This window comes from Carassius carassius, chromosome 19, assembly GCF_963082965.1.
Source record: "Carassius carassius chromosome 19, fCarCar2.1, whole genome shotgun sequence".
In the NCBI taxonomy this organism is placed as follows: Eukaryota; Metazoa; Chordata; class Actinopteri; order Cypriniformes; family Cyprinidae; genus Carassius; species Carassius carassius.
Window position 1 is genome coordinate 809,888 of NC_081773.1, and position 26,926 is coordinate 836,813.

The window sequence follows — 26,926 nt, forward strand, 5'->3', positions numbered from 1 at the left end:
ACCACAGAACCCCAGTGTTTACTCTTTTTGGAGTCATCAAACTAAGAATGGCTTATGCATATGAATGGGATAAGAGACAGTATTTTAAAACTTCAAAAATTACACAGTTCACCTGTAGTAAAATGTGTATTATTTGATGTTCCAGGTTTAAAGAAGATGAAGTATGAACAACTTTATGTTGAAATCATAGGTCAGTATGCTAAATGTTTACATAGATGTTGGTATTCATCAGTAATTCAGTTGTTGCTCTGTTATAGTAAAATAAACAGTTCAGATAAAAATGGAAATTCTGTTCTCATGTAATTTAAAACTGTCACTTCACAATAAGACTACACTAGACTAAGATACATGCTTAAGATAAATGAAAGTATTTTTCACTAATGTTGGTATATGTTAACTTACTGCATGACTTAACATGAACTAACAGTTAAAAATACTTCTAAAGCATGTATTAATCTTAGTTCATTTTAACTTTAACGTTTTACTAATACATTATTAAAATCTTTACCTATTGTTACAAAACTAACAATATACTGTATACAAATACTGTAACAAATGTATTGTTAATTGTTAATTAATGCACGTATTGGAAAGGTATTTATACCAATGTTTGTTTGTATATTTTTATTTCTGCATTAATTCTTTTAAAAAGTACAGCATCAACTTTTTGCAAAGCATCTTCTTCTTTATCGAAATAAAGCAAGTCAGCATTCAAACCCCTTTAGGTAGATGGAGAAAAAAAAATACAGCAAAATAAAAGGCAATATTTTTGGGTATTATTATAAAGGAGGTGACAGATACCAGCTTTCCAAAATGATTTATCTACCCCCACCCTCCTTTTCTAATACTCTCAATAAATACTAAAGCCATAAAAAGCTTACCACAGTCAAGTATTCATTGATAATTCTCAATAATGTTTGTTCTGTGTTCAATAGATTAACTTTTCTAAATAATTACTTAACTAATTAAGTTTTTATGCTGTAAGATGATTATTTGCATTACTGGTCTATCAGTTAACAACCATGCATGGGAAAAATCCAAATAAAGCATGTATTAACACCGAAACAAGGAATTAGTAAATCTGAACATCTATTTATCACCTTTGTTAAGTTAAACATGCATTGTAAAATAAGCTCAGTAAACAGGCATTATGGCAAACAACGCAACTGTGTGACTTGAATAAATGCCTAATTTGCCACATAGGAGGAACTGTCCGCTACATCGCCATATGGCTTGGAGAAACTAATATTTGCTAACATTTTCTTGGCAAATAAATATGTACAGCTTGCCATGCCATCAGAGGGAAAGAGATATTTTATCATGCACTTGAGGTTGTCATCAATACCAGATTGTGCATGTGGTAACAATAACCTGAAAGAGTCTGTTCACTGTATGTGAAGCCACCACAGGAACAGACGTTCAACCTACTTAACTGCTACTGCATATATGTATATGAGGGCCCTTTTGACAGTAGCTGAAAAACAAAAGTTCTTCTATGTGAAACGATCAGAGTTCATCTTTCGGAGTTTGGGGGGGAGATGTCCGTCCATGCGGCCTCCTCTCCCGGCCAGTCTTTGCAGTTTTGGTGGCAAGTCCGCAACTGATTTGCTAATGGCCTCTGTGGCAATCTTAGTTGTCTTGGAAACCTGTTTTTCCTCTGAGACCCCAGGCACGGAACTGATGCGTTGGAGCTTCATGGGCAGTTCGCCAAGGCTGTATGTCATTTCTGATGTGGTGGAGCTCATTCTCAGGAGCTTCCTGGGGAGCCCGTCTCTACCTGTCATCTTCTGCACCTTGGCAGGTAATTTGGTTGTGCTCTCTGGATCCTCCAGCAGTTCCATGCAGTCCAAGGAGCTGTTCTTCTCTCCGCTGTTGCACAGAGACGGGGCCATGAACGGAGAAGACATGAGTAAAGCCTCGTCCTGCTCTTTCGCACTGTAGGGAGGTGTGGGAACCTCAAATGTGGCGTGGAACTGAGAATAATCCACTTTAAAGAATCCCTCCTCCAGAGAGATGACCGGGAAGAATCTGTGGCCCCACAGCACCTCGTCCTCTGTGTATGACGTCCGCGCTTGACAAGTCATGCCTATTGGAGAAAATACATTATTATTATCATACTTCATCATAATTCTTTATTAGTACAGTGCAACAGTAATGATATTCTCAAACATTCTGGCTGAGATTATTATTTATTTTTATTTTTTCTAAACTCCTAGCCCTAAGTATTAAACATTAATTCAGTCTGAACCAATACAATTAACCTTATATACTTGATCCTTGGCTGAAAATACAGTAATCATTGTATCCCTAACCTTACTCCTTAACATTCTGACTTAAAATAAATGCTACAGAAAGTGCATCATATAAATCACTTTTTCTAATCATTCTGTTTGTGCTGTTGCATTCTTTTTTTTTCATACACTAAACTTCAGTGGTAAGTAATAATTAGCTTATCAAAATAAGCTGATCTGATTCTTTTTGTTTTTCTCAAATTATGTTGTTTTGCCTACAGAATTAGAAAAGTATCAGTCAAACAATCACAAGTTAAGAGAGCTTACACATCCAATGAAACTGCCATACAAGGTTAACAAAGGAGCAATACAATTAAAATCTATGAACTATGAAATTACTAGACCGTTTTTAAGATAACATTTTCAAGACATGTTTTCTTCTACAACTGTGCTCACAGCATTTGAGTTACAAACAGATCATGATATATGTGTGCTTGGTCTAGAGTTCTGACATTACAAAATTGATGACAACACTCTTGTCCATTAGCTGTTTTTTTGATCCAGAGACATAGAGAATTTGTCCACACTGATAGCACATTCATAGCCAATTAAAAATGTTCATCCATCTATTCTCCAAACTGCTTATAATCACCTGCTGTGAGGAAACAGTACTTACAAATGAGCCACCATGCTGCCCCAATTAGAAGATAAATGGAAGATATTAAATATAATTTTAAAAAGTAGATAATTTGATGTTTAATGTTTAATAACTGTACACAGTTTAAAATGTATTGAAAACTATTAAATTTCCAAATCATTTTATATGATTTATATATCAGTGGTGCAACAGTATTGTCTCTTATAGTGGAAAACAAAATCAATTATGAAACCTCTCAGTCATAACTGACTGGGTCACAACAAGCCATGAATGCAAATCATGCTAGCCTCACTTTCTGTTGTTTCACAATGTTTAAACATTCAGGCACCATCTTTACCTTATCAAGACAGAACAAATAGAAGCAGATTAAGAAAATCAGATTAGCTAAATTTAGTTCTCTCTCTCTGGACTTTATGAAAGTGGTTAAGAGATTTGCTTTGAGATATTAACTGTCATATCTTGACACAATTTACATGCAAGATTAGCTTTCTTATGCATGTATATTCACATAATAATAACAATAATAATAATAAAAAAAAACATGAAATTAAAATACAATGCATGAAACTTAAATCTGCTAACAAAACCAAAAAAAAGGCTCATACATATAAGGTTTGCAAAGAGGATTTGTTGTCTTGTGTATTATCTATGGTCTTGTTTGGAGGTGTAAAAATAACTGAAAGAACAGATTTATCCCATTTATTATATTACTGATATATGCTGATTTGACCAATAAAATGAGGGTCAGATGAATTGAGAACAATATTTGTGTCATTCCAGTGAACTGAATCTAGTTTGAGCTTGCTTATATCCGAAGTCAATGAAAAATGTACAAAGTCAGTGATGAAAAGCAAATATCCACAATACAAAAAGTAACACAGAGGAAGAGAATCAATAAAAGTGACAAGAACAGAAGTAAAAAGCCTATGTTATCAGCACGGCCCAGGCTGCCTGCAGCAAGCTGACTTATGGGCTAAGTATTGCAGTCTTCTGATTTTCAACCATAAAATGACTTCCTGAGTAGACAAACCTGAGCTCATCAAAAATCCTTTCATAGCACTTTTTTAAACAAGAAATATTTCAAAAGAGGATTATAGAAAAATGCTGTGTGCTGTATGCTCTGTTTATTTGACAGTTTATAAGACTAACTCAGACACAGCACAAGTTCCCCTGAAGGGGAATTTTAGTTACATTACAATGCAACATATAATGCATACAGTATAATACATACACACACACACACACACGTCCTGAAGCACTGTGAAAATAGCATGTGTGATCTTCTCAGGAGATTTAGGTGTGGTATGGGATTCGACAACAATGCATTGACGTCTGTCCCCTGCTTGTATCGATTCACTTCAACCAGGGTGCAGACATCCTGTTGAGGTAGGAACCAAAGCCCAGATTTGGAAGGTGTTTAGCCTAGCTCAGGTGGACTTGTTTGCATCTTGACAGTCCTCACATTGTCCACTTTGGTTCTCCCCTCACACATCCAGCTTCTCTGGGACTAGACGCTATGATGCAGATGTGGCAGAGGCTACATCTGTACACCTTTACCCGATTGCTCTGCTCCAGGTAATCCTGGAAAGAGTCAGCCGGGATGGGGCTTGTCTCCTGTTAGTTGCCCTGTTCTGGTTGTGGAAACTGTCGGTGTGGCCACTAAGTGGTCCCACCTTATAGATTCTGGTCTCTCAATTGAGGTTGTTGACACCATACTCCACTCCAGAGGTCCCACTTCAAGGAAACTCTCTGAAGTGGGCCTGGTTCATTTCTTGGCTCGGTTGCCATCAGCTGGACCCAGTTAACTGCCATGTTGGTTCAGTGCTAGAGTTGCTTCAGGAGGGGTTCTCCACAGAGATGATTCCCTCTTCCTTAAAGGTGTATGTGACAGGCATAGCTTCTTACCATACCCCTTAAGGTGATAAGTGCTGCTCCGTGGTGCTTTAAGGCTGAAACCTGCAACTCATACTAGAATCCTGGCCTGGGATTTGGCTGTTGTCCTAGAAAAACTATGTTGAACTCCTTTTGAGCCTATATAGAGGAGGTTCCTGAAAATGTTTAACAATAAAACAATGTTTCCCTCAGTAATTTCATCTATCAAGAGAGATGGTGATTGTCTGTTTCTGTACCTGAGGCCTGGTTACGTGCCAAAGGTGCCCATTAATGCTCCACGGCCTATAGTGTAGCAGGTCCTCCCCCTTTCCCCCTTTTTGCAAGTAGGTATATTTGCAGACCGGAGATCTCCAAAATGGGGTGTGGACTCAAAAATTGGTCAGAACTTCCAAAATGGGGCAGGGTCTCCTTTCGCAGAGACTTTCACCATTGGCTGTGGCTTCAGCCAATTGTTATCTGACTCACATTTCAAAATAAAACTTTATAAATTAAACATTGTTTCTAGTTCATCTAAAATAAAATATGCTATATAAATAAATGTTCTCCATGACAGCAGAGCCCAAAGCTTGTGGCCAGTGGTGTTTTGACCCAAGTTTGAACCTCTGCTTCATGATGTAAACGGGAATCACTCAGGAGCCATCACAGCGAAGGGGAAAGATTTTACTCTATCGTTTTATTCCAAGCAACGGGGCCGTTCCGGGGCACGGAATTTGCTGGCTAGTAGGGGTTAGTGATGCTGGGTGTAACCAAAAAAGTGCCATTGTCCGGTGAGTCTCATATCGCATAATCTTATTAACTGTTTATCTCCTGAAATGCAACTTTCTTTACCACACTATTCAGCGCCAATCCCGACATTTAGTCAATTTCACTGGTTAAGGTAAGGTGGGGGGTAAGTTTAGGGGTTAGCATTTTTGTTGCATAGTGTAGGAAACACTTTAACTGATACAACCAATAAAAACTTCACAATCAGCTGTGGGCGGAGTTATCACTGAAGTGGACCGGGGGGGGGGGGGGGGGGGGGTGTTGGGTTGTGGGTGTTGTGCATGTGTGTCATGCCCCCGTCTCTCAATAGGATGAATTTTGGAGCTCCCACCCCGTTTTGTTTTTCCCGCCCCCTCTTTGGAGATCTCCAAGCTGCAGATACACCCTTCTCCCTCTTTGGTGGAAGTTGTGGCCATATGGTTAGAGAGTTTGACTAACCCTAAGGTTGTGGGTTCAAGTCTCGGGCTGGCAATAACATGATTGAGGTGCCCTTGAGCAAGGCACCGAACACCCAATTGCTCCCCGGGCACCACAGCATAAATGGCTGCCCATTGCCCTGGGTGTGTGTTCACTGTGTGTGTGTGTGTTCACTGATATGTGTGTGCGCTTTGGTTGGGTAAAATGCAGAGCAAGAATTCTGAGTATGGGTCACCATACTTGGCTGTATGTCATGTCACTTTCACTTTTTAACTTTTTTTAGAGGTTTAGACAAGGAAACGCTTAATTTAATGTGTCCAGTCAGAGCACTGGATGCTTTTGTCCACAGAACTGCCCTGTGAAGGAAATAAGACAAACTTTTCATTTGATTTGGTCTACCTAAGAAAGGCTTTTCCAGCAACCAAGCAAACATTAAGCAGGTGGATTGATTTTATGTCCCTTGCTTATGAGTTCTTTGACCTCTTTTCAACTCTTTCCAGACCTCTTTTCAGAATCTTATAAATTGCACTTCTGGAGACTCCACAAAAACACTAATACATTTCTAATACTCAAATCCATTAAAGGATTTTTAGGCTGCATTAATTAGGTCAACCGGAACCAGGAACACTTCCTATAACACCCGATGTACTTGCTACATCATTAGAAGAATGGCATTTACACTAATATCAGTCTGTTTCTCTCTTATTCAGAGCCCTGAAAGTCAGTGGAGACCAGGACAACTAGATGCCACCGGGACAAGACCACAGGAACCAGTTGAGTACTCTGCACAATGTGACTTTGCTGCAGCCTGGAATTGAACTGCTGGTTTTGTCTGGCCAGAGGAGAACTGGCCCCATGTAAGCCTAGTTTCTCCCAAGGTTTTTTCTCCATTCTGTCACCGATGGAGTTTTGGTTCCTTGCCGCTGTCGCCTCTGGCTTGCTTAGTTGGGGACAGTTCATTTCCAGCGATATCGTTGACTTGATTGCACAGATACAGTTTAAAATGAACTGAGCTGGATGTTGAATTGAATTCAATGATGAACTGCCTTTAACTGAAACATTTGTGTTTAATATTGTCATTTTCATTATTGACACACTATTTTCCTAATTAATTCTGTACAGTTGCTTTGACACATTCTGTATTGTTAAAAGAACTATATAAATAAAGGTGACTTGACTCCAGGTTGGTTGAAGTTTTGGGAATTGGTGGTGCTGGAGAGTAAATAGTTCCTGATGGTTTCATACCTAATTCTTCACATTAATTCTTAATTCTTTTACAGTTAAAGTGTCTATTCTTCTCTACCATTTTTTTTTTCTTTTTTCTTTTTCTGACCTTGTTGAACCAGTAAGCATTTCACTGTCCAATGGTCATACCTTAACTTGGCAAATTCTAGGAATGCATTAGTATTGCATCCTTCTCATGGGTATTTAATAATTTTTGGCTTTCAGTCTGAGCTGAATCTATTTTTTTGCTAAATTCTAAATGCAACATTAACATATTGCATATTGCATTGTATTAAAGGAACACTCCAACTTTTTTGAAAATAGGCTAATTTTCCTAACTCCCCTAGAGTTAAACAGTTGACTTTTAGCTTAGCTTAGCATAGATCATAGAATCTGATTAGATCGTTAGCATCTTGTTCAAAAATGACCAAATAGTTTCTATATTTTTCCTATCTAAAACTTGACTCTTCTGTAGTTAGATGGTGTACTAAGAGCGACGCAAAATGAAAAGTTGCAATTTTCTAGGCTGATATGGCTAGGAACTATACTCTCATTTCGGCGTAATAATCAGGGAACTTAGCTGCTGTACCATTGGTGTAGGGATTATTTTCAGGCGCTGCTTGATATCATTGCACCAGCTGCCCCAATGGAAAAAAAAAATATGATAAATAAATAAAACTTGCCTAACCTACGTAAGAATAAAAGTAACAGTTATAGTAACACAGCCAATAATGTCAAACATTAGCTATAGGTTTTATGCAATCAAAACTACAACACAGTTTCTATGGAAACCCAATCTTGCCATGTGCACATGCACAGCTCTTGCACCCGAAGCTGTTCTCTCGTATGCATATGTTAATGTCATTAATAAACAAAAGACAATTTAACTGAAATCAGCAGCACAGCAGTCTAAGGGTTATAACACAATCAGTCACCACTATTTACCCAAGTCATGAAGAGTGTTGGTTGTAAAAACATAAGCATTATGGATGTTTCCCAGCCAGTATCATCCCATAAAACGTGTGTGATTGTGTTCAGCTGGATGTAGGGCTGCATTGAAGTGGTGTAGAGTATATTGTGGGGAAACTCCTCTGTGCATCAAGCATACAGTAGTGTAATTTAATTAACAATACTGTCAGCTCTGTAGATGACCAGAAAGAAAAGCAATCAAGTCATCTAAAGCCCTGTGCCTTGAATTCTTCTCTGACCATTCAAATATGCTCAACATTAATTTCCGTTCAAAACCACTGTAGTGTTAATCTCAATAAACAACACAAGGTGTGTTTCCATTTAACTTAATATTGTGAAAAATAAAAAAAAATGCGAATTGAAAATAAGCCTAATTAAAACGCATCGATTTACTCCCATATGTTGCAAAAAAAAAGTTTTAACGCTCGCAAGAGGTGGCAATTCGAAAAACTAATATTTAGCAAAACTTCAATGGATTTTTTTTTTTTTCGCCTTTACAGGTCACATGACATGTAAAAAGTCATATGATCATTCTTCAATGTACGATAATCTCCAGGAAACACTTCATACGAGGCTGCTCTCCAGTATAAGGTGCTTTCCCTACCATTAATGCCTTAGACAATTTACAATACACACGTCTGCAGTGCATTGTGGCTCTGATATGGCAAATGAAGCTGATTGCTGCCACTTTAGTCAATTTTTGTGTTTATTCCAGCCGTTGCGCAGTGCCAATTCATGAATGAATGTTCCGGAGTGAAGTAAACTTCAACAGATTTCTCCTGCTCAGGGAGTAGGGAGCAATTAACACAGTGTAGGGACCATGTCAATCGGAATGCAGTTCATGCATGCTAACAAGCTGATTATCTGAATCGGGTGTGTTAACAAAGAGAGACATGCAAAATATTCAGAGCTTGGGGGCGAGAGGACTGGAATTGAGAACCGCTGGGCTAAATAAAGAAAGTAGTGTTCTTTAGGCTGGCTACACACTAGAGGATTTTAAGGCCAATTTTTAGCCCGATTTGCACCCCTGGCCCGTTTGACGGCTAGCGAATGATTATTGTGTGGTGTCATTACGATTATTTAACTGCTCCCAACTGAGACAGGGCATCACCGAAATTAAAAATCATAAATATCATGTTTTATATTTATGACTCTTGATCGGGCTGCCTCTGATGTGATACCTACGTACAATAGCCAATGAGAGCGAGCAAGCCTCACCTCCAGGATGTTGTGTGCTTCTATAGCTGAAACTTAGCAGCCACAAACATGCCACGAAAGCAGAGTACATCACCCATATTCTTTGTTATACTTAGTTTTTAACTATGAAACAAAATGCACAGCAGGACAGCTAGCTGACAACTTTTAATATCCTTTATTTGTTTATCTTCTTTAATCACGTTTGATCTCGTGAGTCTCCATGAGATCACGTCACTGTAAAATCATTCCTATAATCATCAAGTGTGTGGTCTTGCGGTCTGATCGAATCATCTAGTGTGCAATTAAAAGGCAAAAAATCAGTTGAATTGTCTTCATGTCTGTAGTCTCCCATGGTTTTAAAGTTATTTAAGATTTGAAAATTGTCTATTGTGCAGGCCAGCTTAAACAAATAATTTGAACAGTAAAATCAATCAGCAGATCACATGATATCATTAATAAACAATAGAACTTTCTCATCAGAGTTACCGACAAAGTCAAACTGACAGATATGAAGTCAAAAAATAAGATAATGACAGACAGCACCTGGAGGCGTGCTGTCACTGAAGTGACGAGAACACACAAACACTCTTGCTACACTCCGTTGCTGCCCCGGAAAAAAACAAACTGCATCAACTGTTCGTGTAACGCTGGGTTCTTTGGGAAGCTGAACACGGTAAACTTTCCCTCACATCCAAAAACACACTTATTTGGAGACATTCTCAAACAAATCCTATGCAGCTCTGCCGACGATTTCCTGAAGAGGCGCATTGATTTGTTCGGTCTGGCTCTCCTCTGGTCAACGTGTGAGTGGGCACCCTTTCCACGTTCCACAATCGTCTACGTCATTAGATCCACGATCGGACAAAAAACAGCCAAAACTTGTATCAACCCGGAAGTAAGATTTTCAGCACATTTTCTTTCTTCAATCCTGTCTTTTTGAGAAGAAACCCATAAACTCTGTTTATACAGAATCACTAAAGCAGCAATAACCAGGGAGGAAGAACTTACATAAGGACTATTGACGACTCAGGCTGATTCTTCTCTCTGCACTTGATTTATCCTTCCACTAAAACTATTTGATTGTGAGTAACACATATATGGCTTAACCATCAATAATATATGAATTTTACTCAAGCCAAAATGTAAAAGCTCCCAGAATGAAAACTGTGAAAATAATAGATGAAAATGAATGGATGAATGGTCTTTACATTTTCAGTGTTTCCACACTCTGTTCCATTTCAATGTAGCACATGCACACATTCAAATGAGGTCACGAGCTCAGGGTTGCCAAGTCTGTGGGTTTTCCAGGATTTCCATGGGTTGTTTTTAGTCTGCGGGTAAAAGCGAATCTCACCCTCAACCTGCTGCAATGCTATTTTGACAGAGGAGGACTCCCGCCAAATGGAAAACCATCAGGGAAAAAAAATGCATGAATGGGCTAATTTTGAATTGATATTGGGCTGGTTATGTTTCACAAACCTGGCAACCATACAAGAGCCTGTCCTCAGTCCCAGACGTTTCAAGAGAAGTGTTGTAAATAAGACAAACAGCAAATTAATTTACAGAATACTGCACCAAAAGAATAATGCTACACAATAATGCTGTTCAATTTCAGTATTACACGTTCTTTCATGATTTATATTTATTTAGGCACTTTGGACACTTTAAAGAAAGTGGTGTCATAAAAAGTTAGATAAGATTGCACTTTATTTGTTTGTTTGCATATGTGTATGTGTATTTAAAGTAAATAAAGCCATGCATTCGTGTTTTCTTCTAGTCAAATTAAAAATTATTTACTTGTCATCTTTAAAATGGTAAATCTTTCACTATTTTTCTGGTCAGACACAAGCTATTTAATGGGCATCTCTTAAACATCATTCTGTAACCATGCAGATGTCCCTGTCCCTGGAGTTGGTTGGCAGTGAAACCAATTGTCCAGAGTTACTATAGTGTCCATGGTGATATAAGTTGTAGCCTCCTTCAGAAATTCTGGACACTGATGTGGAAGTGGCTTATCACTTACAGACACAGCTATTTCAGCATGACTGAGTCCCTGGTCAAAGTACAGTAAAAACAAGTTTCCTCATCAATGATGCATACGTTTATGTAATATACTTAGAAAGAGCTTATTTTAGTTTCTAGACCAAGGGAGAAAAAAGCTTAAAATTACACACAAAAAAAAAATTTGATTTAAGTTTCCATTTATTTATTTATGTATGTATGTATTTTTATTTTATTTGTTATTATTATTTTATTTTTTAAACATTAGGCAAAGCTGCTGCGCCTCCTTTATTTAACTGTCACTCATTGGAAATACATGACTGTGCTGCATTCCTATAAAACTATATATATACACACATTTCACTGCAGTTTCCAGTTGAAATGGACACTAAAGAAAGTAAAACAATAACAACTTTTATGAATTTTCATATAAATTACAGAGGCAGATCAGTAAAGACTTTTTGCAGTTTATTGCACAATATGACACTTTTTGTATTTATTTTTTTTTTTTACAACAGATGTGTAATAGATTTTCTGTTGTAGTAAACATGCTCAGTATTGCACTTGGCACAATTTTATTCATTTATTTTTTTAAACAACAAAAAGTCACTAGACATTTCACTTTCATGATTTAAACTTTGCAATATAATTTAGCAAAAATGTACCGGCATGCATGGAGCAGCGTATTTCAGGTTTTTCCGAAATGGAGCAAGAGTCATATATTTTAAAAGAGCTTGGGTTGCCTTCAGTACAGTTTTTTTTAGGGTTACAGAATACGTTTGATAATTTTCCCCATAAATCCACTTACACTAGTAATATAATATTAAAATGTATGCTCATGTATATGTACATTAAATTACAGAGAGACTAAATAAACTAAATATTCGAACTCTCCAAATATTGCATGTTATCTTGTGCAATTTGTTTCTATGGCAGCAACAGTAATGGATGCCACAGTGAAAGTTTTCATAGCAAGAGGTTCTCCTCACTCCTGTGTTAAGACCACAGTTCTGTCTCCAGGCTATAAAACCTCATTCTCATACAGCCAGAAGAGCAAGAGGACCCTCCAGAATCTCCCAGCATGCTCTGTAGGAGAATAAATCTAAAAAAATGAAAAGGAAAATTGCATGGGATGATGGGGTATGGCTGAAAATAAAGGAAAGAGAGAGAATGAACGAGCAAAAGGATGACAGTGGAACAATAAAGTAATAAATAATCAACAATGACGAGGCTCAGTAGAATACATTATTAAATACACACACATGTACTGCATATACCTTCATTAATTCCTGAATGTCAATTACATATGTGATTGAAATTCAGTTTAAGTCCGTTTTATTGGTATAATAACTAAACAATATCACAGGAGACATAAATTATTTTGTTCTGGATGATTACATTTTGAAAAATCACAATCATGCTACTAATCTAAAGACGTGCCGTAACTTTGTTTAGTTTTGCTCTATTAACAAAACAATTAAGGTAGAACCAAAGCAGGATGTGTCAAAGCAGCAAACACAGTTTTCTTTTTGAATGTCTCAGTGAGTGAATCATTCAATGATAATAGTACACAAAGGCAACAGTTTGCAATAGATCTACATATATTAAATACACAAACACTAGGGGTGGGACAATATATTGATATGGGGATATATTGTTGTCCTTCTTCATGCGATACGAAAATCGATATCCAGTGCCAAATATTGATATTTTAATTATTATAATAAGGAGCTCTATATAGATTTCCCTGCTGCTCCAAGTGTATATATTATATATATATATATATATATATATATATATATATATATATATATATATATATATATATACAGGCGCATCTCAATAAATTGGAATGTTGTGGAAATGTTCATTTATTTAAATAATTCAACTGAAATTGTGAAAATCATGTATTAAATAAATTCAGTGCACACAGATTAAGTAGTTTAAATCTTTGGTTCTTTTAATTCTGTTGCTTTTAGCTCCCATTTAACAAAAACCCACCAATTCACTATACAAACTATACAAACAATATTTTGTATCCCCAAGCCAACCCAAGTTTGCATTGTTTCACTTACTATTTTTATTTTTTTCCTCGTGGGGACTGCAGGTTGGTGTCAAAAAGAATTTCAGGTTTTACTATCCTTGTACACTGTAGCATAAACAAATACACAAACACACACACAAAAACTAGGAGAACAAGAGATGTTTTTTTTTTCTTTTTTTTCAGATTTTTGTTTTGACATATGGTCTGGGTTGTGTCTGTTTACCATGATCTTTGCCGTTTTTTTTATTATTATTATTATTTCATTTATTTTTTTCTATGGGCCATGCCCTAACCTGTCTCATATATATGTATCAATAAATTGTTCCAGCAATGTCATATTACAGGATAACATATTAGTTTTGCATATAACATTTGGACTATTTTGACTTTTTAAAGTCTAATCCATTCTTACTTGAATTAAATCAACTCCCATTCTACATTTCCTTCTCATTGTTTTTGACTGTTTCACTCTGAAATACAGCAAACTACTGAAGTAAAACGGGTTGTGAACAGCAGTTTACAGTGCTTTCAGCAATGTATGCTCTGTAGATTAATCTGCTATGATGAATCTAAATGTTGTCTTTATGTAATCTACTGTGCTGCTCTCAAGAGATGAGCAAAATGTGATTCTGCCTAATGTGTCTCATCAAAAACTTCATTTGGCAATATACAGACCCATACGGTACTTCAGAAGAGCAGGATGTCTTTCATGACACCATCATGATACAAATTCACTCCCATGTTCTGTTTAGCACAACAGGACATAAACTACATAAACTAACAGTGCAATTACTGCCAGTGAGTTTAATGAATTATTTGTGAAAAATACTAACATTTGGAAGGAACTTCTGAAGGATCCCTTGTTACTACCCCAAACAGCCCATTGATTCTTGCACCTTCAAACCCAACTCAACCCATTTTTTTTCATTGGAGTGGTTTTCCATTTAAGTAAAGCTGAAGAAGAGAAAAGACATTTTTATGTAAGGTGTCACTGGGTAGATCAAGCGAGGTCAGAGAAAAGGAGTGAAAAGAGCATTGCTTTTCTCTTTTCCTTTGACAAAGGCTTTTCCAGTGCTCTGACAGGCAGAGCATAACAATGAAACAGAAATAGCAACTGTCTTTCCCAAAGGATCACCTCACAAGGAGCCACTCCAACCAACAAAATGTTCATGAGCCCATGTGTTTATCTGCAATGGATTAAAGTGCTCCTTAAAGGCGTTCAAACACAATCATTCAACAGTACTGAAGACCCAAACACAAAAGCTACAGGGACAATACCATACAGACATTTATGTGATAGTCATCAAGCAATGCTTGACCCAGAATACCACAAACATTGATATCAATTTGTTATAAGCCTGATTATTGACTTTTATATCTGACACAGATGGGTCAGAGATTTTTTTCAGAGACCATGAAAACATCACGGCATATGTGTAATCACTATTACAAATCCAAGTTATTAGGTGAGAAACAGCAGGAAAATGTCTGGCAAATGTTAAAGTATGTAAATGTATATATATATATATATATATATATATATATATATGTATATATATATATATTAATGCACCTGTGACATATTACGTTACTTCTTACATATTTCACAACACTTTTAAAATGAAATGTCCAGTGAGTGGCTCTAAAAACACTTTCAGTTTTATCTGAAATGAATGAACATGAATCTGCAGATATTTTATTATCTTGGTTCTCATATGTAGACAAATCAGAAAATAAAATATCATGTCACAAAGCTAATGAATAAGAGATTTAAAAAATAATAATAATAAATAAAAAAATAATAATAATAATTTGCAGAAACAACCATAGAGTTTTATCTTGTTTCTGTAAGACTTTATCATGGGACTCATACATGAATGCTCTGCATTGCTAATGTAATGCTATACCAGGTGAGCAACCAAACATGTTTACTGTATTGCTGTAGAATTCAAGAGATAAATTCATCCATCCATTTTCCAAACCAGCTGTCTAATGTAGTTCCAACAATTAGAACATGTATTTATGTATTTCATTTTATGTATTTCAGTTTTTTATGACTGTTTTACATCGCTGTGAAGGAATTTAGAATGGCTTCAGTTCAGCAACATTTGTCAAGCATGAACTGTGCATTTCAAGTCCTGCAACAGCATTTCAGTAGGATTTAAGTCCGGACTTTCATTAGGACAGATGTGCTAAAGAATTAAAATGCTAAGCAGAATTCGTAGTTCCTTGAGTGAAGGCTTCTACGTTCTGTTGCAAAATGTGTATATTTTTAAGTGTGCTCCTTATTGTAATTTTTTGCCTGATATAGATCCTAAAAGGCTGTTGCTTTTTGACGGATTACTCAGACGTGTTCAGTGCAGGTGGGCTAATCGTAACATTTATGACTTTAAAACCCCATGAGCCTGTCCCTGAACTCTGTACAGAACAAATCATTTATACAACAGACCAACATCAGCTGCACTGCTGAGCCAATTATTTCTCTTTCTCTCCTTCTGTGTATGACAGCTCCTTGGAAGATATTTTTCCTCACCAAACAGGGTTCACATGGGGTTATGCGCCAATCCACACCCTCAAATAATTTATCACCATTCAGCCTAGCCATGGCAAATCCCTAAAGACACAATTACCAAGACCCTTTTACTTGAGAAATGACACACACAAAACACACAATACAACACAAAATACTGCTCTGCTCAGTTGTCTCCAATGTTATGTGAAAGTAACAAGTAGCACATCAGTCAAATGTACCAAATGAAACAATTTCAATTAAAAGCCTTTAAAAGATCTCGTTAATATTGGTTTCTAAACTTAAATCGATTGATGAAATTGGTTTCCTTAAATGAAACGAGTTATCCTTATTGGGTTTAACATTGTATGCACCCAAGTGCCATTAGCTCATCTCTGCATATCCATAATTCAGGCAATGGTTTTGCTAGCTTGATGTGGTATATTCTGCCCATTGGTTTCATCATTTATGAAACTCCTTATCACTGTTTGCAGAACAGCTGAACAAAGCTCAAAGCTTACAGTCTGTATTTATGAACAGTCTGTATTTATAAAGATTTTTAATAATCAGTCTGATCTTAGAGCAGGGCTAAATTTACACTATGTATTTAGTAGGATTTTTATTATTCTTTGTAAGGGGATTTTGCTGCAGGCTGCATCCTTCCAGAAAAGGATCAATATCCTTCACAGAGAAAATAAATCCTTTAAAATAAATCCAGAGAAATCCTTCTCTTGAAATGATAATGTGAACAGGGGGACAAAATGCTGGAATATGTTTAATGGAAAATACAAACATACAGCATTGATGCAAACACATTCATGCATGATTGTGAAGGGTACATTTTTTCATTCCAAGAAAAGAAACACATGGATAATGAACCCATCGCAGCACCAATGAGCTGAAGAACATCTGAATCTTTTTGACTGTATTTATAACTTTCTCACCAGATTACTGTTGTTCTTAATTATCTCCACACAAAGGTCAGTGTGCTCAAAACAATTAACACAGCCTGTTACAGCTGAACTGACTCTTAAAGGGATAGTTCACACAAAAAAGAAAATTTGATGATTATATGCTTACCCCCAGGGAATCCAAGATGTAGGTGACTTTTTTTCTTCAGTAGAACACAAATTATGATATTTAGATTCAATCGTTGCAGTCTCTCAGTCGTACAGTGCATGGCAAATGGTAACAGAATCTATGAGAGTAAAAAAAACAAACATGCACAGACAAATTCAAATTAAACCCTGCGGCTCATGACGATATATTGTGAAAAGACACAAAACGATTGATCTGTGCAAGAAATGGAACAGTATTTATAAATATATATATATATATATATATATATATATATAAAGAAAATTTTTAACCTGATTCACCCAATGTCCACACTGTTAGAACTCTTGTAAATGCGTGTTCACAGCAGCAAGCGTGTGAGGCTTATTCTTCTTCTTCTGCTTTATGGCAGATAGCAGACTTATAAGTGTATTACCGCCACTTATCTCTCAAATAGACCATTGACACTCTAGCTACAATCTCAATTAGGAGTGTCAATGGTCCACTGTCCACTGGCGGTAATGTACTTATAAGTCTGCAATCTGACATAATGCAAGAAGAACAAGAAGAATGCCTTGTGCTTTCTGCTGTGAAGCGTGTTCACAAGAGTTCTAACATTTTGGACATTGCATGAATCAGAGGTAAAAAAAAAAAAAACAAAAAAAAATGAAAAAAAAAAAAGTTAAACAATGACACTATATAAATACTGTTCAGTTTCTTGCACAGACTGATCGTTTTCTGTCATTACACATCAATGTATCGTCACAGGCTATAGGGTTTAATATGGATTTGTCTGTTTTTTTTTTTTTTTTTACTCTCATAGATTCTGTTACCATTTGCCATGCATTGTACAGCCAAGAGACTGCAACAACTGGAGCTAAAAATCATAATTTGTGTTCTACTGAAGAAACAAAGTCACCTATATCTTGAATGACCTGGGGGTAAGCAGATAAACATTTACTTTTCATTTTTAGGTGAACTATCCCTTTAATTTAGTAAAACATTCATTCAGAAAAAGTAATGTATTATTTATAGCTACCACATATTTTAATGAATTAATTTATTTATTTTTATTTATTTTTTAATCTCTGGGACCAAAGTCACTTGTAATAAAAACTGTTCAAACAGTGAGTCTATGTAGTTGGCAGTATTTTAGCAGTATTTAGGATGAAATGTGCATCATGTACTGTATAATTTAAATCAGTTAAATGAGATACCACATTAAGCACATTTCTAGGCTACCTGTAAACATCAACAAAATAAGGTTCCCTTTCAACTGCATCGTCTAGGGGTTGCTATGGGGAATGCCTCGTTGTGACCCATGTCTGAAGCATAAATTAAAAATCACCAACAACCCATTGACTGGCGACAGCCCATGACATCACTACCGGTGCGAGTATAGTATAAATAGGCACCGGGAGAACACATCATGCTCTTTTTTGTCTTCATTGACTGTTTTGTTTGTACCATACAGTGTTTAGGAGTGTATGTTTCTTACCAGAGACTTTGGCCTGATACCTGCTGTTCGCACAGCTTGCGTGTTGTGTGTGTGTGTGTGTGTGTGTGTAGTGAAGAACAAGCCTGTTCAGCTCTCAAGGGAGTTGGATGTGCTCTGCTGCGCTCATTGTGATGCATTCGCGGGACTACTGAGGAGGATGTGAGTATTTCACCATTTACCTGAGTTTGTAGACAGCGTATGTATGAGCGATTTTGCCTCTCGCGGTAATAGCAATGCGTTGGAGAAGTTTCGCTCACGCTTGATTTCTGTAGTAATCTAACGGTTGGGCGGAGCATGTTTAGCTCCTGCTGGAGCTGAATGCATGCTGTGCATTGCGTCTCGGTAAGATGATGGAAATTATCTGACAGGAAATTTCTCCCTTTCAGTAATTTCCTTTTGTTTATATAGGAAATGTATACTGTGGGTCTTTCTGCAATTTTCTGACAGATGGTTTATATCATGTCCTTCTCAGATGACCACATTATGCTGCACCCTGGCTTGAAAAAATGTAAAATAAAAAATAAAATCCATTCTTATCCCGCATCCACAGATTCCATCATACTAGTTATGCCAACATTGAGGGAATGCGTAAGAATGATTATGAGAATATGCCTCTTGTTAAAGAGAAGCTGCCCTGCTATCTATGGGGGAGGCATCTTCTCTTAAAATGTAAGCCTTTTAGGATACATCTTCACCTTTCAAACGGTGTTTGAGATGCTCAGGGATGCGAAGGCATGCTCAGCGGCCTGCAAATTCTTTGTTCCACGAAGGTCCAGGTCTGAGCCCGTATTAACCCAGGGGTCCTGGCCCATCTCAATCTAAGGATCAGAAATGGGCACAGAAGGCTAGTGTCATGGCTTGCGCCACTCCCCCGCCTGAGGGTAGGGGTAGAAAGAATTGCAGGTCAAAAGGAGGTAGGGATTTCGACTGGATTAGAGTAATACTTGAGTATCTACTTATTTCCTTCAGGGGTTTGATATCTGACTTATCTTCCCCTTCATAATACCCCTGTAACCACCATCTCTCCACCTGACCGAGGTAAGGTGCTGTTGACTTCCTGCATTAGTTTCCTATGCTGGACTTATGATGTTTGGTTGGCTCTATGGCTTCATAGTAACCACCTTACTGATGGTCGGGACTGGAGGCTTCTTTGGGTCACCTCTTGAGCGCGGCTACAGCGCGGGAAGCATTGTGGTTGAATATGATCCACTCTCCATATATACTGTACTTTCTGAAATCAACATGGTGGTAAGTGTGCACAGTGAACACTTTGTGCACTTTCAGAAAACCACATAAGTTGAAAAGTGTGCACTTTGCACACTTTCTAAAATCCACATAATTGGTTAGTGTGCACGCAAGACTCTGCGCACTTTCTGAAATTCTGTATGGTAAGGGTTACGCCTATTAGCTTCGTTCCCTTTCTTTGAGTTGGTTAGACCCTGGTACATTGGGCTCTGAGTTCTCTGTTTTTCCAGAGCACCTGGAACCAGCAGCATCAGGTGAACTAGGCCCCTCCTCCACCTCTCTGATGTGCTGAGTTTTTGGCTAGCTTGCAGTACGCTTATCCTTCTGATTCTAACAACCATCGTTGAGAGTTGGGTTTATGCTCCCTCAGATTGGTAACCTACTGCTAGCCGTTCCAGCATTGGAACATGCTGTAGGTTGAGCCCTCTCTCTCGTTGAGAACTGGGTGTGCTGCTCCCTCAGATAAGTAAATTACTGCTAGCTGTTCCATCATTGAAACATGGCATAGGTCGAGCTCCCCTCTAATTTGAGAGCTGGGTGTTTGTCCCTCCCCTCAGCTAGATATTTACTGCTAGCCACTCCAGCATTATACCACAGATCAAGTTGATGACTCTCAAACATATTGGTTTTGGGATATGCAACATTCCATCTATGAGCTGTCGAGTACCACGAGAGCCCCTTAGAATGGTATCCTAAAGTCCATGCTAGTCAAGTCAAGTCTGCATACAGATAACACTAACAGTAGAACCTAAAAATCTAGATCAAATATAAAATATAAGATACAACTATACACTAAGGGCATGTAAAAAAGACATATAATAATATAAAAATAAAGTTAAATGAAGCAGCGCAAGGCACATGGCAGATAGAGTGCAAACCAGTAAAGTAAACAAACAAATTAAACAGATAAAAAGATTTTTTAGTGCAAAAAAGCTTATTCAGCCTAATCAAAGTTACAAAGGGCTCAAGAACAGTTATCTATTTAAACTGACTGATGAGGTGGTAGAATGACGTCAGTCCCATGCTGAATGAGGTAGTGAGCAGACCAATCATGCACAAAGTGACTGGTGCATGCCAACGTATGTTAGTGGGAGGGGGTGGAAGTACCTGGGGATGTAGGATCTGGGGGGGGGGGGGTTCTGTGGTGCCTGTTGCAGAAGAGGGAAGTGGGGCCAAGTTCGGGAACGAGTTCAGCTTCCTAACAGCCTGATGGATGAAGCTGTCCTTTAGTCTGCTGCTCCTGGCCTGGATACTCCCTGATGGCAGCAGACTGAAGAAGCTGTGTGACAGGTGGGTGGGATCAACTGCAATGCAGAGGGCTTTGCGGGGGAGACGGGTTCCATAAATGTCCTGGAGGGAGGGGAGAGAGACACCAATGATCTTCTCAGCTGCTCTCAGTATGCGTTGCACAGTCTTCCGACAGGACGCGTTGCAGGCGCCATACCACACAGTGATGCAGCTAGTCAGGATGCTCTCGATGGTGCCTCTGTAGAAGGTGCACATGATGGGGGGCATGGCTCTGGATCTTCTCAGTTTGTGGAGGAAATCACTGTTGTGATTTCTTGGCCAGTGCTGTGGTGTTGTCAGTCCAGGAGATGTCCTCTGTGATGTACACAACTAGGAACTTGGTGCTGCTCACTCTCTCCACAGTCTCATCGTTGATGGTCAGAGGAGCATGCTGAGTGTGCGCTCTCCTAAAGTCAACAACAATCTCCTTTGTCTTCTCCACATTAAGAAAGAGATTGTTGTCACTGCACCACCCGGCCAGACGGCCCACCTCGCTCCTGTAGATTGTCTCTTCTTTATTGATAGTGAGACCCACCACAGTCATGTCATCCGCAAACTTAATAAAGTGGTTAGAGTTGTGTGATGGTGTGCAGGCGTGGGTCAGCAGAGTGAAGAGCAGGGGGCTCAGCACACATCCTTGGGGGAGCCCCAGTGTTCAGTGTGATGGTGCTGGATGTGTTGCTGCCGACCCATACTACCTGAGGTCTTCCAGTCAGAAAGTCCAACAGCCAGTTGCACAGCAAACTGTTGAGTCCCAGATGGACCATTTTGTAAATGAGCTGTTGAGGTATGATTGTGTTGAATGCTGAACTGAAGACTATGAACAACAGGGACAGGGGGTCAGGGGGGCAGACTTGATGTGGTGCATGACTAGCCATTCAAATCACTTCATGAGGATGGGAGTAAGTGCAACAGGGCTTTAGTCATTGAAGCAGGATGGAGATGGCTTCTTCAGGACTGTAATGATCGTGGTAGCTTTGAAAAATGTGGGAACAACAGCCTGACTAAGTGAGATGTTGAAAATGTCTGTGAAGAAATTAGTGAGTTCTGCTGCACAGTCTCTAAGTACACGCCCAGGGATGTTGTCAGGACACGGAGCTTTGCGTGCACTGATCCTGCTGAAGGTTCTTCTCACACTGTCTGGGGTCAGCGTCATCACCTGGTCACCAGGAGGAGGTGGAGTTTTCTGTGCAGTGGTGCTGTTTTGTTTCTCCAAGTGAGCAAAGAAGGTGCTTAGCTCGTTCAGCAGAGAGATGTTGCTGTCACAGGTTTGTGGTGGGGGCTTGTAGTCAGTAATGGTCTGTATCCCCTGCCACAGGCTCAGAGTGTCTCTGCTGTCGCTGAATTGATTCGCTATCCCCCTGGAGTACTGTCTCTTAGCCTCTCTCATGCCATGGGACAGGTTGGCCCTGGCTGTTCTCAGGCCCTGCTCATCTCCAGCTCTGAAGGCAGCGTTTCGCATCTTCAGGAGTCTGTAGGCCTACCCTGTTATCCACGGCTTCTGGTTGGCCCGGACAGTGATGGTCTGTGTGACTGTTACATCACCAGTAGACTTGTTGATGTAGGCAGTGACAGTCTCTGCATACTCTTGGAGGTCTGTGGTGTTATTGTATGTGGCAGCCTGCTTAAGCATATTCCAGTCAGTTGTGTCAAAGCAGTCCTGAAGAGCCTCTGATGACCCTTCTGGCCACACTTGAATCTGTTTTTGAACAGGTTTGGTAAATTTAATGAGCAGTCTGTATGCAGATATTGGCATGACAGTGATGTGGTCTGAGGCTCCGATGTGGGGGAGGGGGAGGGCTTTGTAAGCTCCTCTCTGTGTGGTGTAAACAAAGTCTTAAATGTTATTACTTCGTGTTGGAAAGTTAACGTGTTTATCAGCTATGATGAGAAAAGCATCAAAGTGGGCTGATAAGTGTGCTTGTGATGTTTTTGTGCACTTTCTAAAATCCACACTGAGGTAAGTTCATACGTCAGTACTCATTCTTTTCTAAAATCCTATATGGTGAGGGCTTCACGCTGTTGCTTCGTGCCCTTTATTGAGCTTGTAAGCCCCGTTCATCTTGGGTGCAACTCCAGCTATGTATCCTCGGGATACCTGTTTAAACAGGGTCTTGCTACTAGGGATCTGTTGAGACAGTTCATTCAATAGGATTGATTGATTGATTGATATATTTGTTTATTTGCACCCTCAGATTTTCAAATAGTATCTTGGGCAAATATTATTCTATCCTAACAAACCATACATCAATGGAAAGCCTGTACTGTTCCTGCACCTTTATTTCCCTAATGAGAATATGTTTTCAATAAAGTTCCTGATCATTTCATCCTAATGTCAACATTTGGATTTCACATTTGGACTAAAGTTGTTGTTAAAGAATGACAGGGTTTCCCATACATTCATTAATTTGTGGCGGCCCGCCACAATATCAACGCTGACCGCCACGGATTGATTCCGATTTTTTAACTATTTAATATGGGTACAATTGTATTTTATTGTAGAGCTGCGCGCTGCTTGCTCCCTCCCTCTCAAAACTAACAACGGAGGCACGCACGACTAGCCCCTCCTCTTCGAACACGATCTGAATCAAAACATGAGCATGCGTTAGTTAGAGGACGGATCACCGGTGCTTAATGCTTATTCAATCCGGAGTTGAATGGTTAGTAATGAACACTGTTGCTCAACATAACTCTGAGAAGTTAGTCTATGTTAAGCGCTGTCGCGTTTCCATTACAGATTCACGCAAACCTTTTTTTTTTTTTTCTAAATATCGATAAACAACTATTGCGAAATGACGACGTTTCCATTAACCGATGTTATGCGACTAAAACGTCATTTTTTTCCTCTCGCGATTAGTGATTCCAAAAATCATGGCAACAGATGTTGGTAGGTTTATATATATCACAGCCACCAGGCTAGACATTATATTATTATTATCTCCAGGTTCATGTTGGTGTGTGTTGGTTTTTGTCCACCTCAATCTCCAGGTCTGTGTGTGTGTGTGTGTGTGTGTGTGTGTGTGTGTGCGTGCGTGCGTGCGTGAGTGTGTGTGTGTGTGTGTGTGTGTCAGAGTCTGTGTGTGTCCACCTCCAGGTCCAGTTTGGTGTGTGTGTGAGCCTGTGTGTGTCTGAGTCTGTGTGTGAGTGAGTCATTTTGAATGTTTGAGTGTGTGAGCCTGTGTTTGAGTGTGTCAGTAAGTTTGTGAGTTTGAGTGTGTCTGTGTGTGTGTGTGTGTGTGTCCATCTCCAGGTCCAGGTTTGTGTGTGTGTGTGTGTGAGCAAAATTTGCAACAAGAAGTCTGTGAAGCAGTCATAGCATAGAAATTGTAGCAATGGCATAGCAATGTAGCAATAGCAATGTCTTTAAAGGGATAGTTCACCCAAAAAATGAAAATTAAAATTTTATCATCGTTTACTCACCCTCAAGTTGTTCCAAACCTGTATGAGTTTCTTTGTTCTGCTGAACACAAAGGAAGATATTTGGAAGAATGTTTGTAACCAAACAGATCTCGGTCCCCATTGACTACCATAGTATATATTTTTTCCTACTATGGAAGTCAATGGGGACCGAGATCTGTTTGATTATGTCAATCTTCCAAATATCTCCAAATATAACCAAATTATCCCTTTAAGGTATCTGACACTAAGTGTTGGCAATGGAAATGTGTACTTGCCACTAAAAATATATGATATATTTATGATATATATATATATATATATATATGATATATTTAACTTAACAACCCCCCCCCCCCGATCCCCAAACACCACACCACCGCAAATAGAATCTAATTCTGTGGGAAACACTGAATGATTTAAAAAAAGTGACAAATCTTGACTAACTTTAAGATAAAATGATGAAAAACATCAAATAGGTCTTCAAACTAAGCCATAACACATTATGTACAACTTCAGGCAGCTCAGCTTCAAACATGAAAGTTAACGAAAGGTGTTTTTTTTAAACTCCCTGAACTTTACATAACTTATCCTAAATAAAAATGCTTGATTTCACTGAAAAAATTTTTTAGTATAGACTTCATCAGTAACACACTTCAAGGTCTAGAATGATTTTTTCATGAAATTTAAACTAGTTTGTGTAGTTTTATTTTAAAGCTTTAGACTGCTGGAGAGATTCACTGACAAAATTTCTTAGATCACCATGACGGGCACAAAAATCTACGTTTTTGCTGTTGTGTCAGAACTATTCTGGAATATTTGCTAAATAATATTTGCTAAATGAATAAAGGGGTGAGGTTTGATGTTAATGAATGTTCCCTCATTTATTTCACATACACACTCTCCCCAATCCTTATAGTGGCTGTCTGAAATATGTTTCAGCATTTAATTCCAATGCCTTAAGGGCAGGTATTGGCTTGACCAATGTATGTTTGTGTTATAGATTCATATCTTTCAATATTTTAAGATACACAAACTGTATACTGTGCACTGAAATTAAGTCAACAGTTTATTGCACAATATTTACTAACTAAACATTTTTAAATAATTACATTTTGGAAATTACACAATGAAGAACTAACACATATTTGTCAGTTTTTAAATAATGTACTTCTTTTTAGGTTGAAAGTTTACTCTGTTCAGACCATAGAAACATCCAATATTAAATAATAATATGAAACTTCCAGTAGTTCTTTTTTCTGTATCCCTGGGCTATTTAACAGGAACCCAGTGTCAAGGCACACTTTTGCACTCTCTGCCTCTTTTTGTGTTCTGTCTGATGCATGTCCTCTCCCTCTGTTAGCTCTGTCTGAGGAAAAAATGCTTTGCACACACTTTTCAGGGCTTCATAATAATCATACGTTCAAAGGAAACACAAAGGTGGGGGGGATTCAAAGTGGGTTGCCATAGAAACAGTGTTACAGCCACCAGAAAACTGGAGAGTCTTGGGATTCTTTACTTTCACTGTTCATCAGTTATTAACATTGTTTTGTGCTCATGCCACATAAGGTCTTATTTCTTATTTCCACATGACTTCTTATTTCAAAGTAGGTTGAACAATATTTACAAGTCCAGACCAGTTCCTCTTGGTCCTTGGTCCTGTTCCTCCCTGTATTTCTAATGACTTGTTACTACTTTCACTATCTGTTTTTTTTTTTTTTTATTGTATTGATCTGTGTTTACTGTATTTGTCTACCATAAACTATGATAATAAATCACAAGCTGTAGTTCCATCCATGCAACCTTACGATGCTGTTTGCAATGTTATGGTTTCTGGAAACATCAAATGGGTAAACTGCTGGTGTTGATGGATCTTGTAAGTTTGGGATGGGACTGTCTGTTTTGTTGAACCAGAAATTGGGTAAAAGGCCCTTCTAACTGCCTTTATATACTCTCTTTGTACAGTAGGATGAAGATTTTTGTTATGTGATTATGCCCACTCATTAATATATCCAAGCCAAATTACCAAGTCTTGAAGGAGTCTTGAAGGAAGAAGTCATGGCTTAGTGGTTACCCTAAGGTTGTGGGTTTGAGACTTGGGCTGGCAATACAACAACTGAGGTGCTCTTGAGCAAGGCACCGAACCCCCAACTGCTCCCTGAGCACCGCAGCATAAATGGCTGGCCACTGCTCAAGGGGGTGTTTTCAGTGTGTGTGTGTTCACTGCTGTGTTTGCACTATGGATGGGTTAAATGCAGAGCATGAATTCTGAGTATGGGTCACCATACTTGGCATATGTCACGTCATTTTTTATATTGAAAAAAAAAATGGAAAATATTATTCAAACTGCCTGTGAGTTGTTGAAATAATGCCAATGAATAGCACCAATATACATTGTTAGATGAAAACCTCATTGTGCTGGCCAACCATAGTGATTTTCCACCTCCAAACATCGAACAAGACTATTTTATGCTTGATCATATTCTAAAATGAAACTTATCCACAATAAATAGAATATGATTATAAAAAAAAGAGTTGA

General features: G+C 38.3%; 1 protein-coding gene across 2 annotated transcripts in view; it reads right to left on the minus strand.

The window, feature by feature from the left end:
• Positions 1–609: 609 nt before the first annotated feature.
• kcnj3a (potassium inwardly rectifying channel subfamily J member 3a) overlaps positions 610–26,926 on the minus strand; it is a 50,786-nt gene continuing 24,469 nt past the window's right edge. The window contains exon 4 of one of the 2 annotated variants that reach the window (XM_059499464.1): positions 610–2,086. In XM_059499464.1, coding sequence (XP_059355447.1) covers positions 1,494–2,086 — 593 coding nt within the window. In that variant the 3' untranslated portion in view covers positions 610–1,493. Of the gene's footprint in view, positions 2,087–12,231; positions 12,455–26,926 lie in introns of those variants that run through there. The other variant, XM_059499465.1, reaches the window with a different exon arrangement.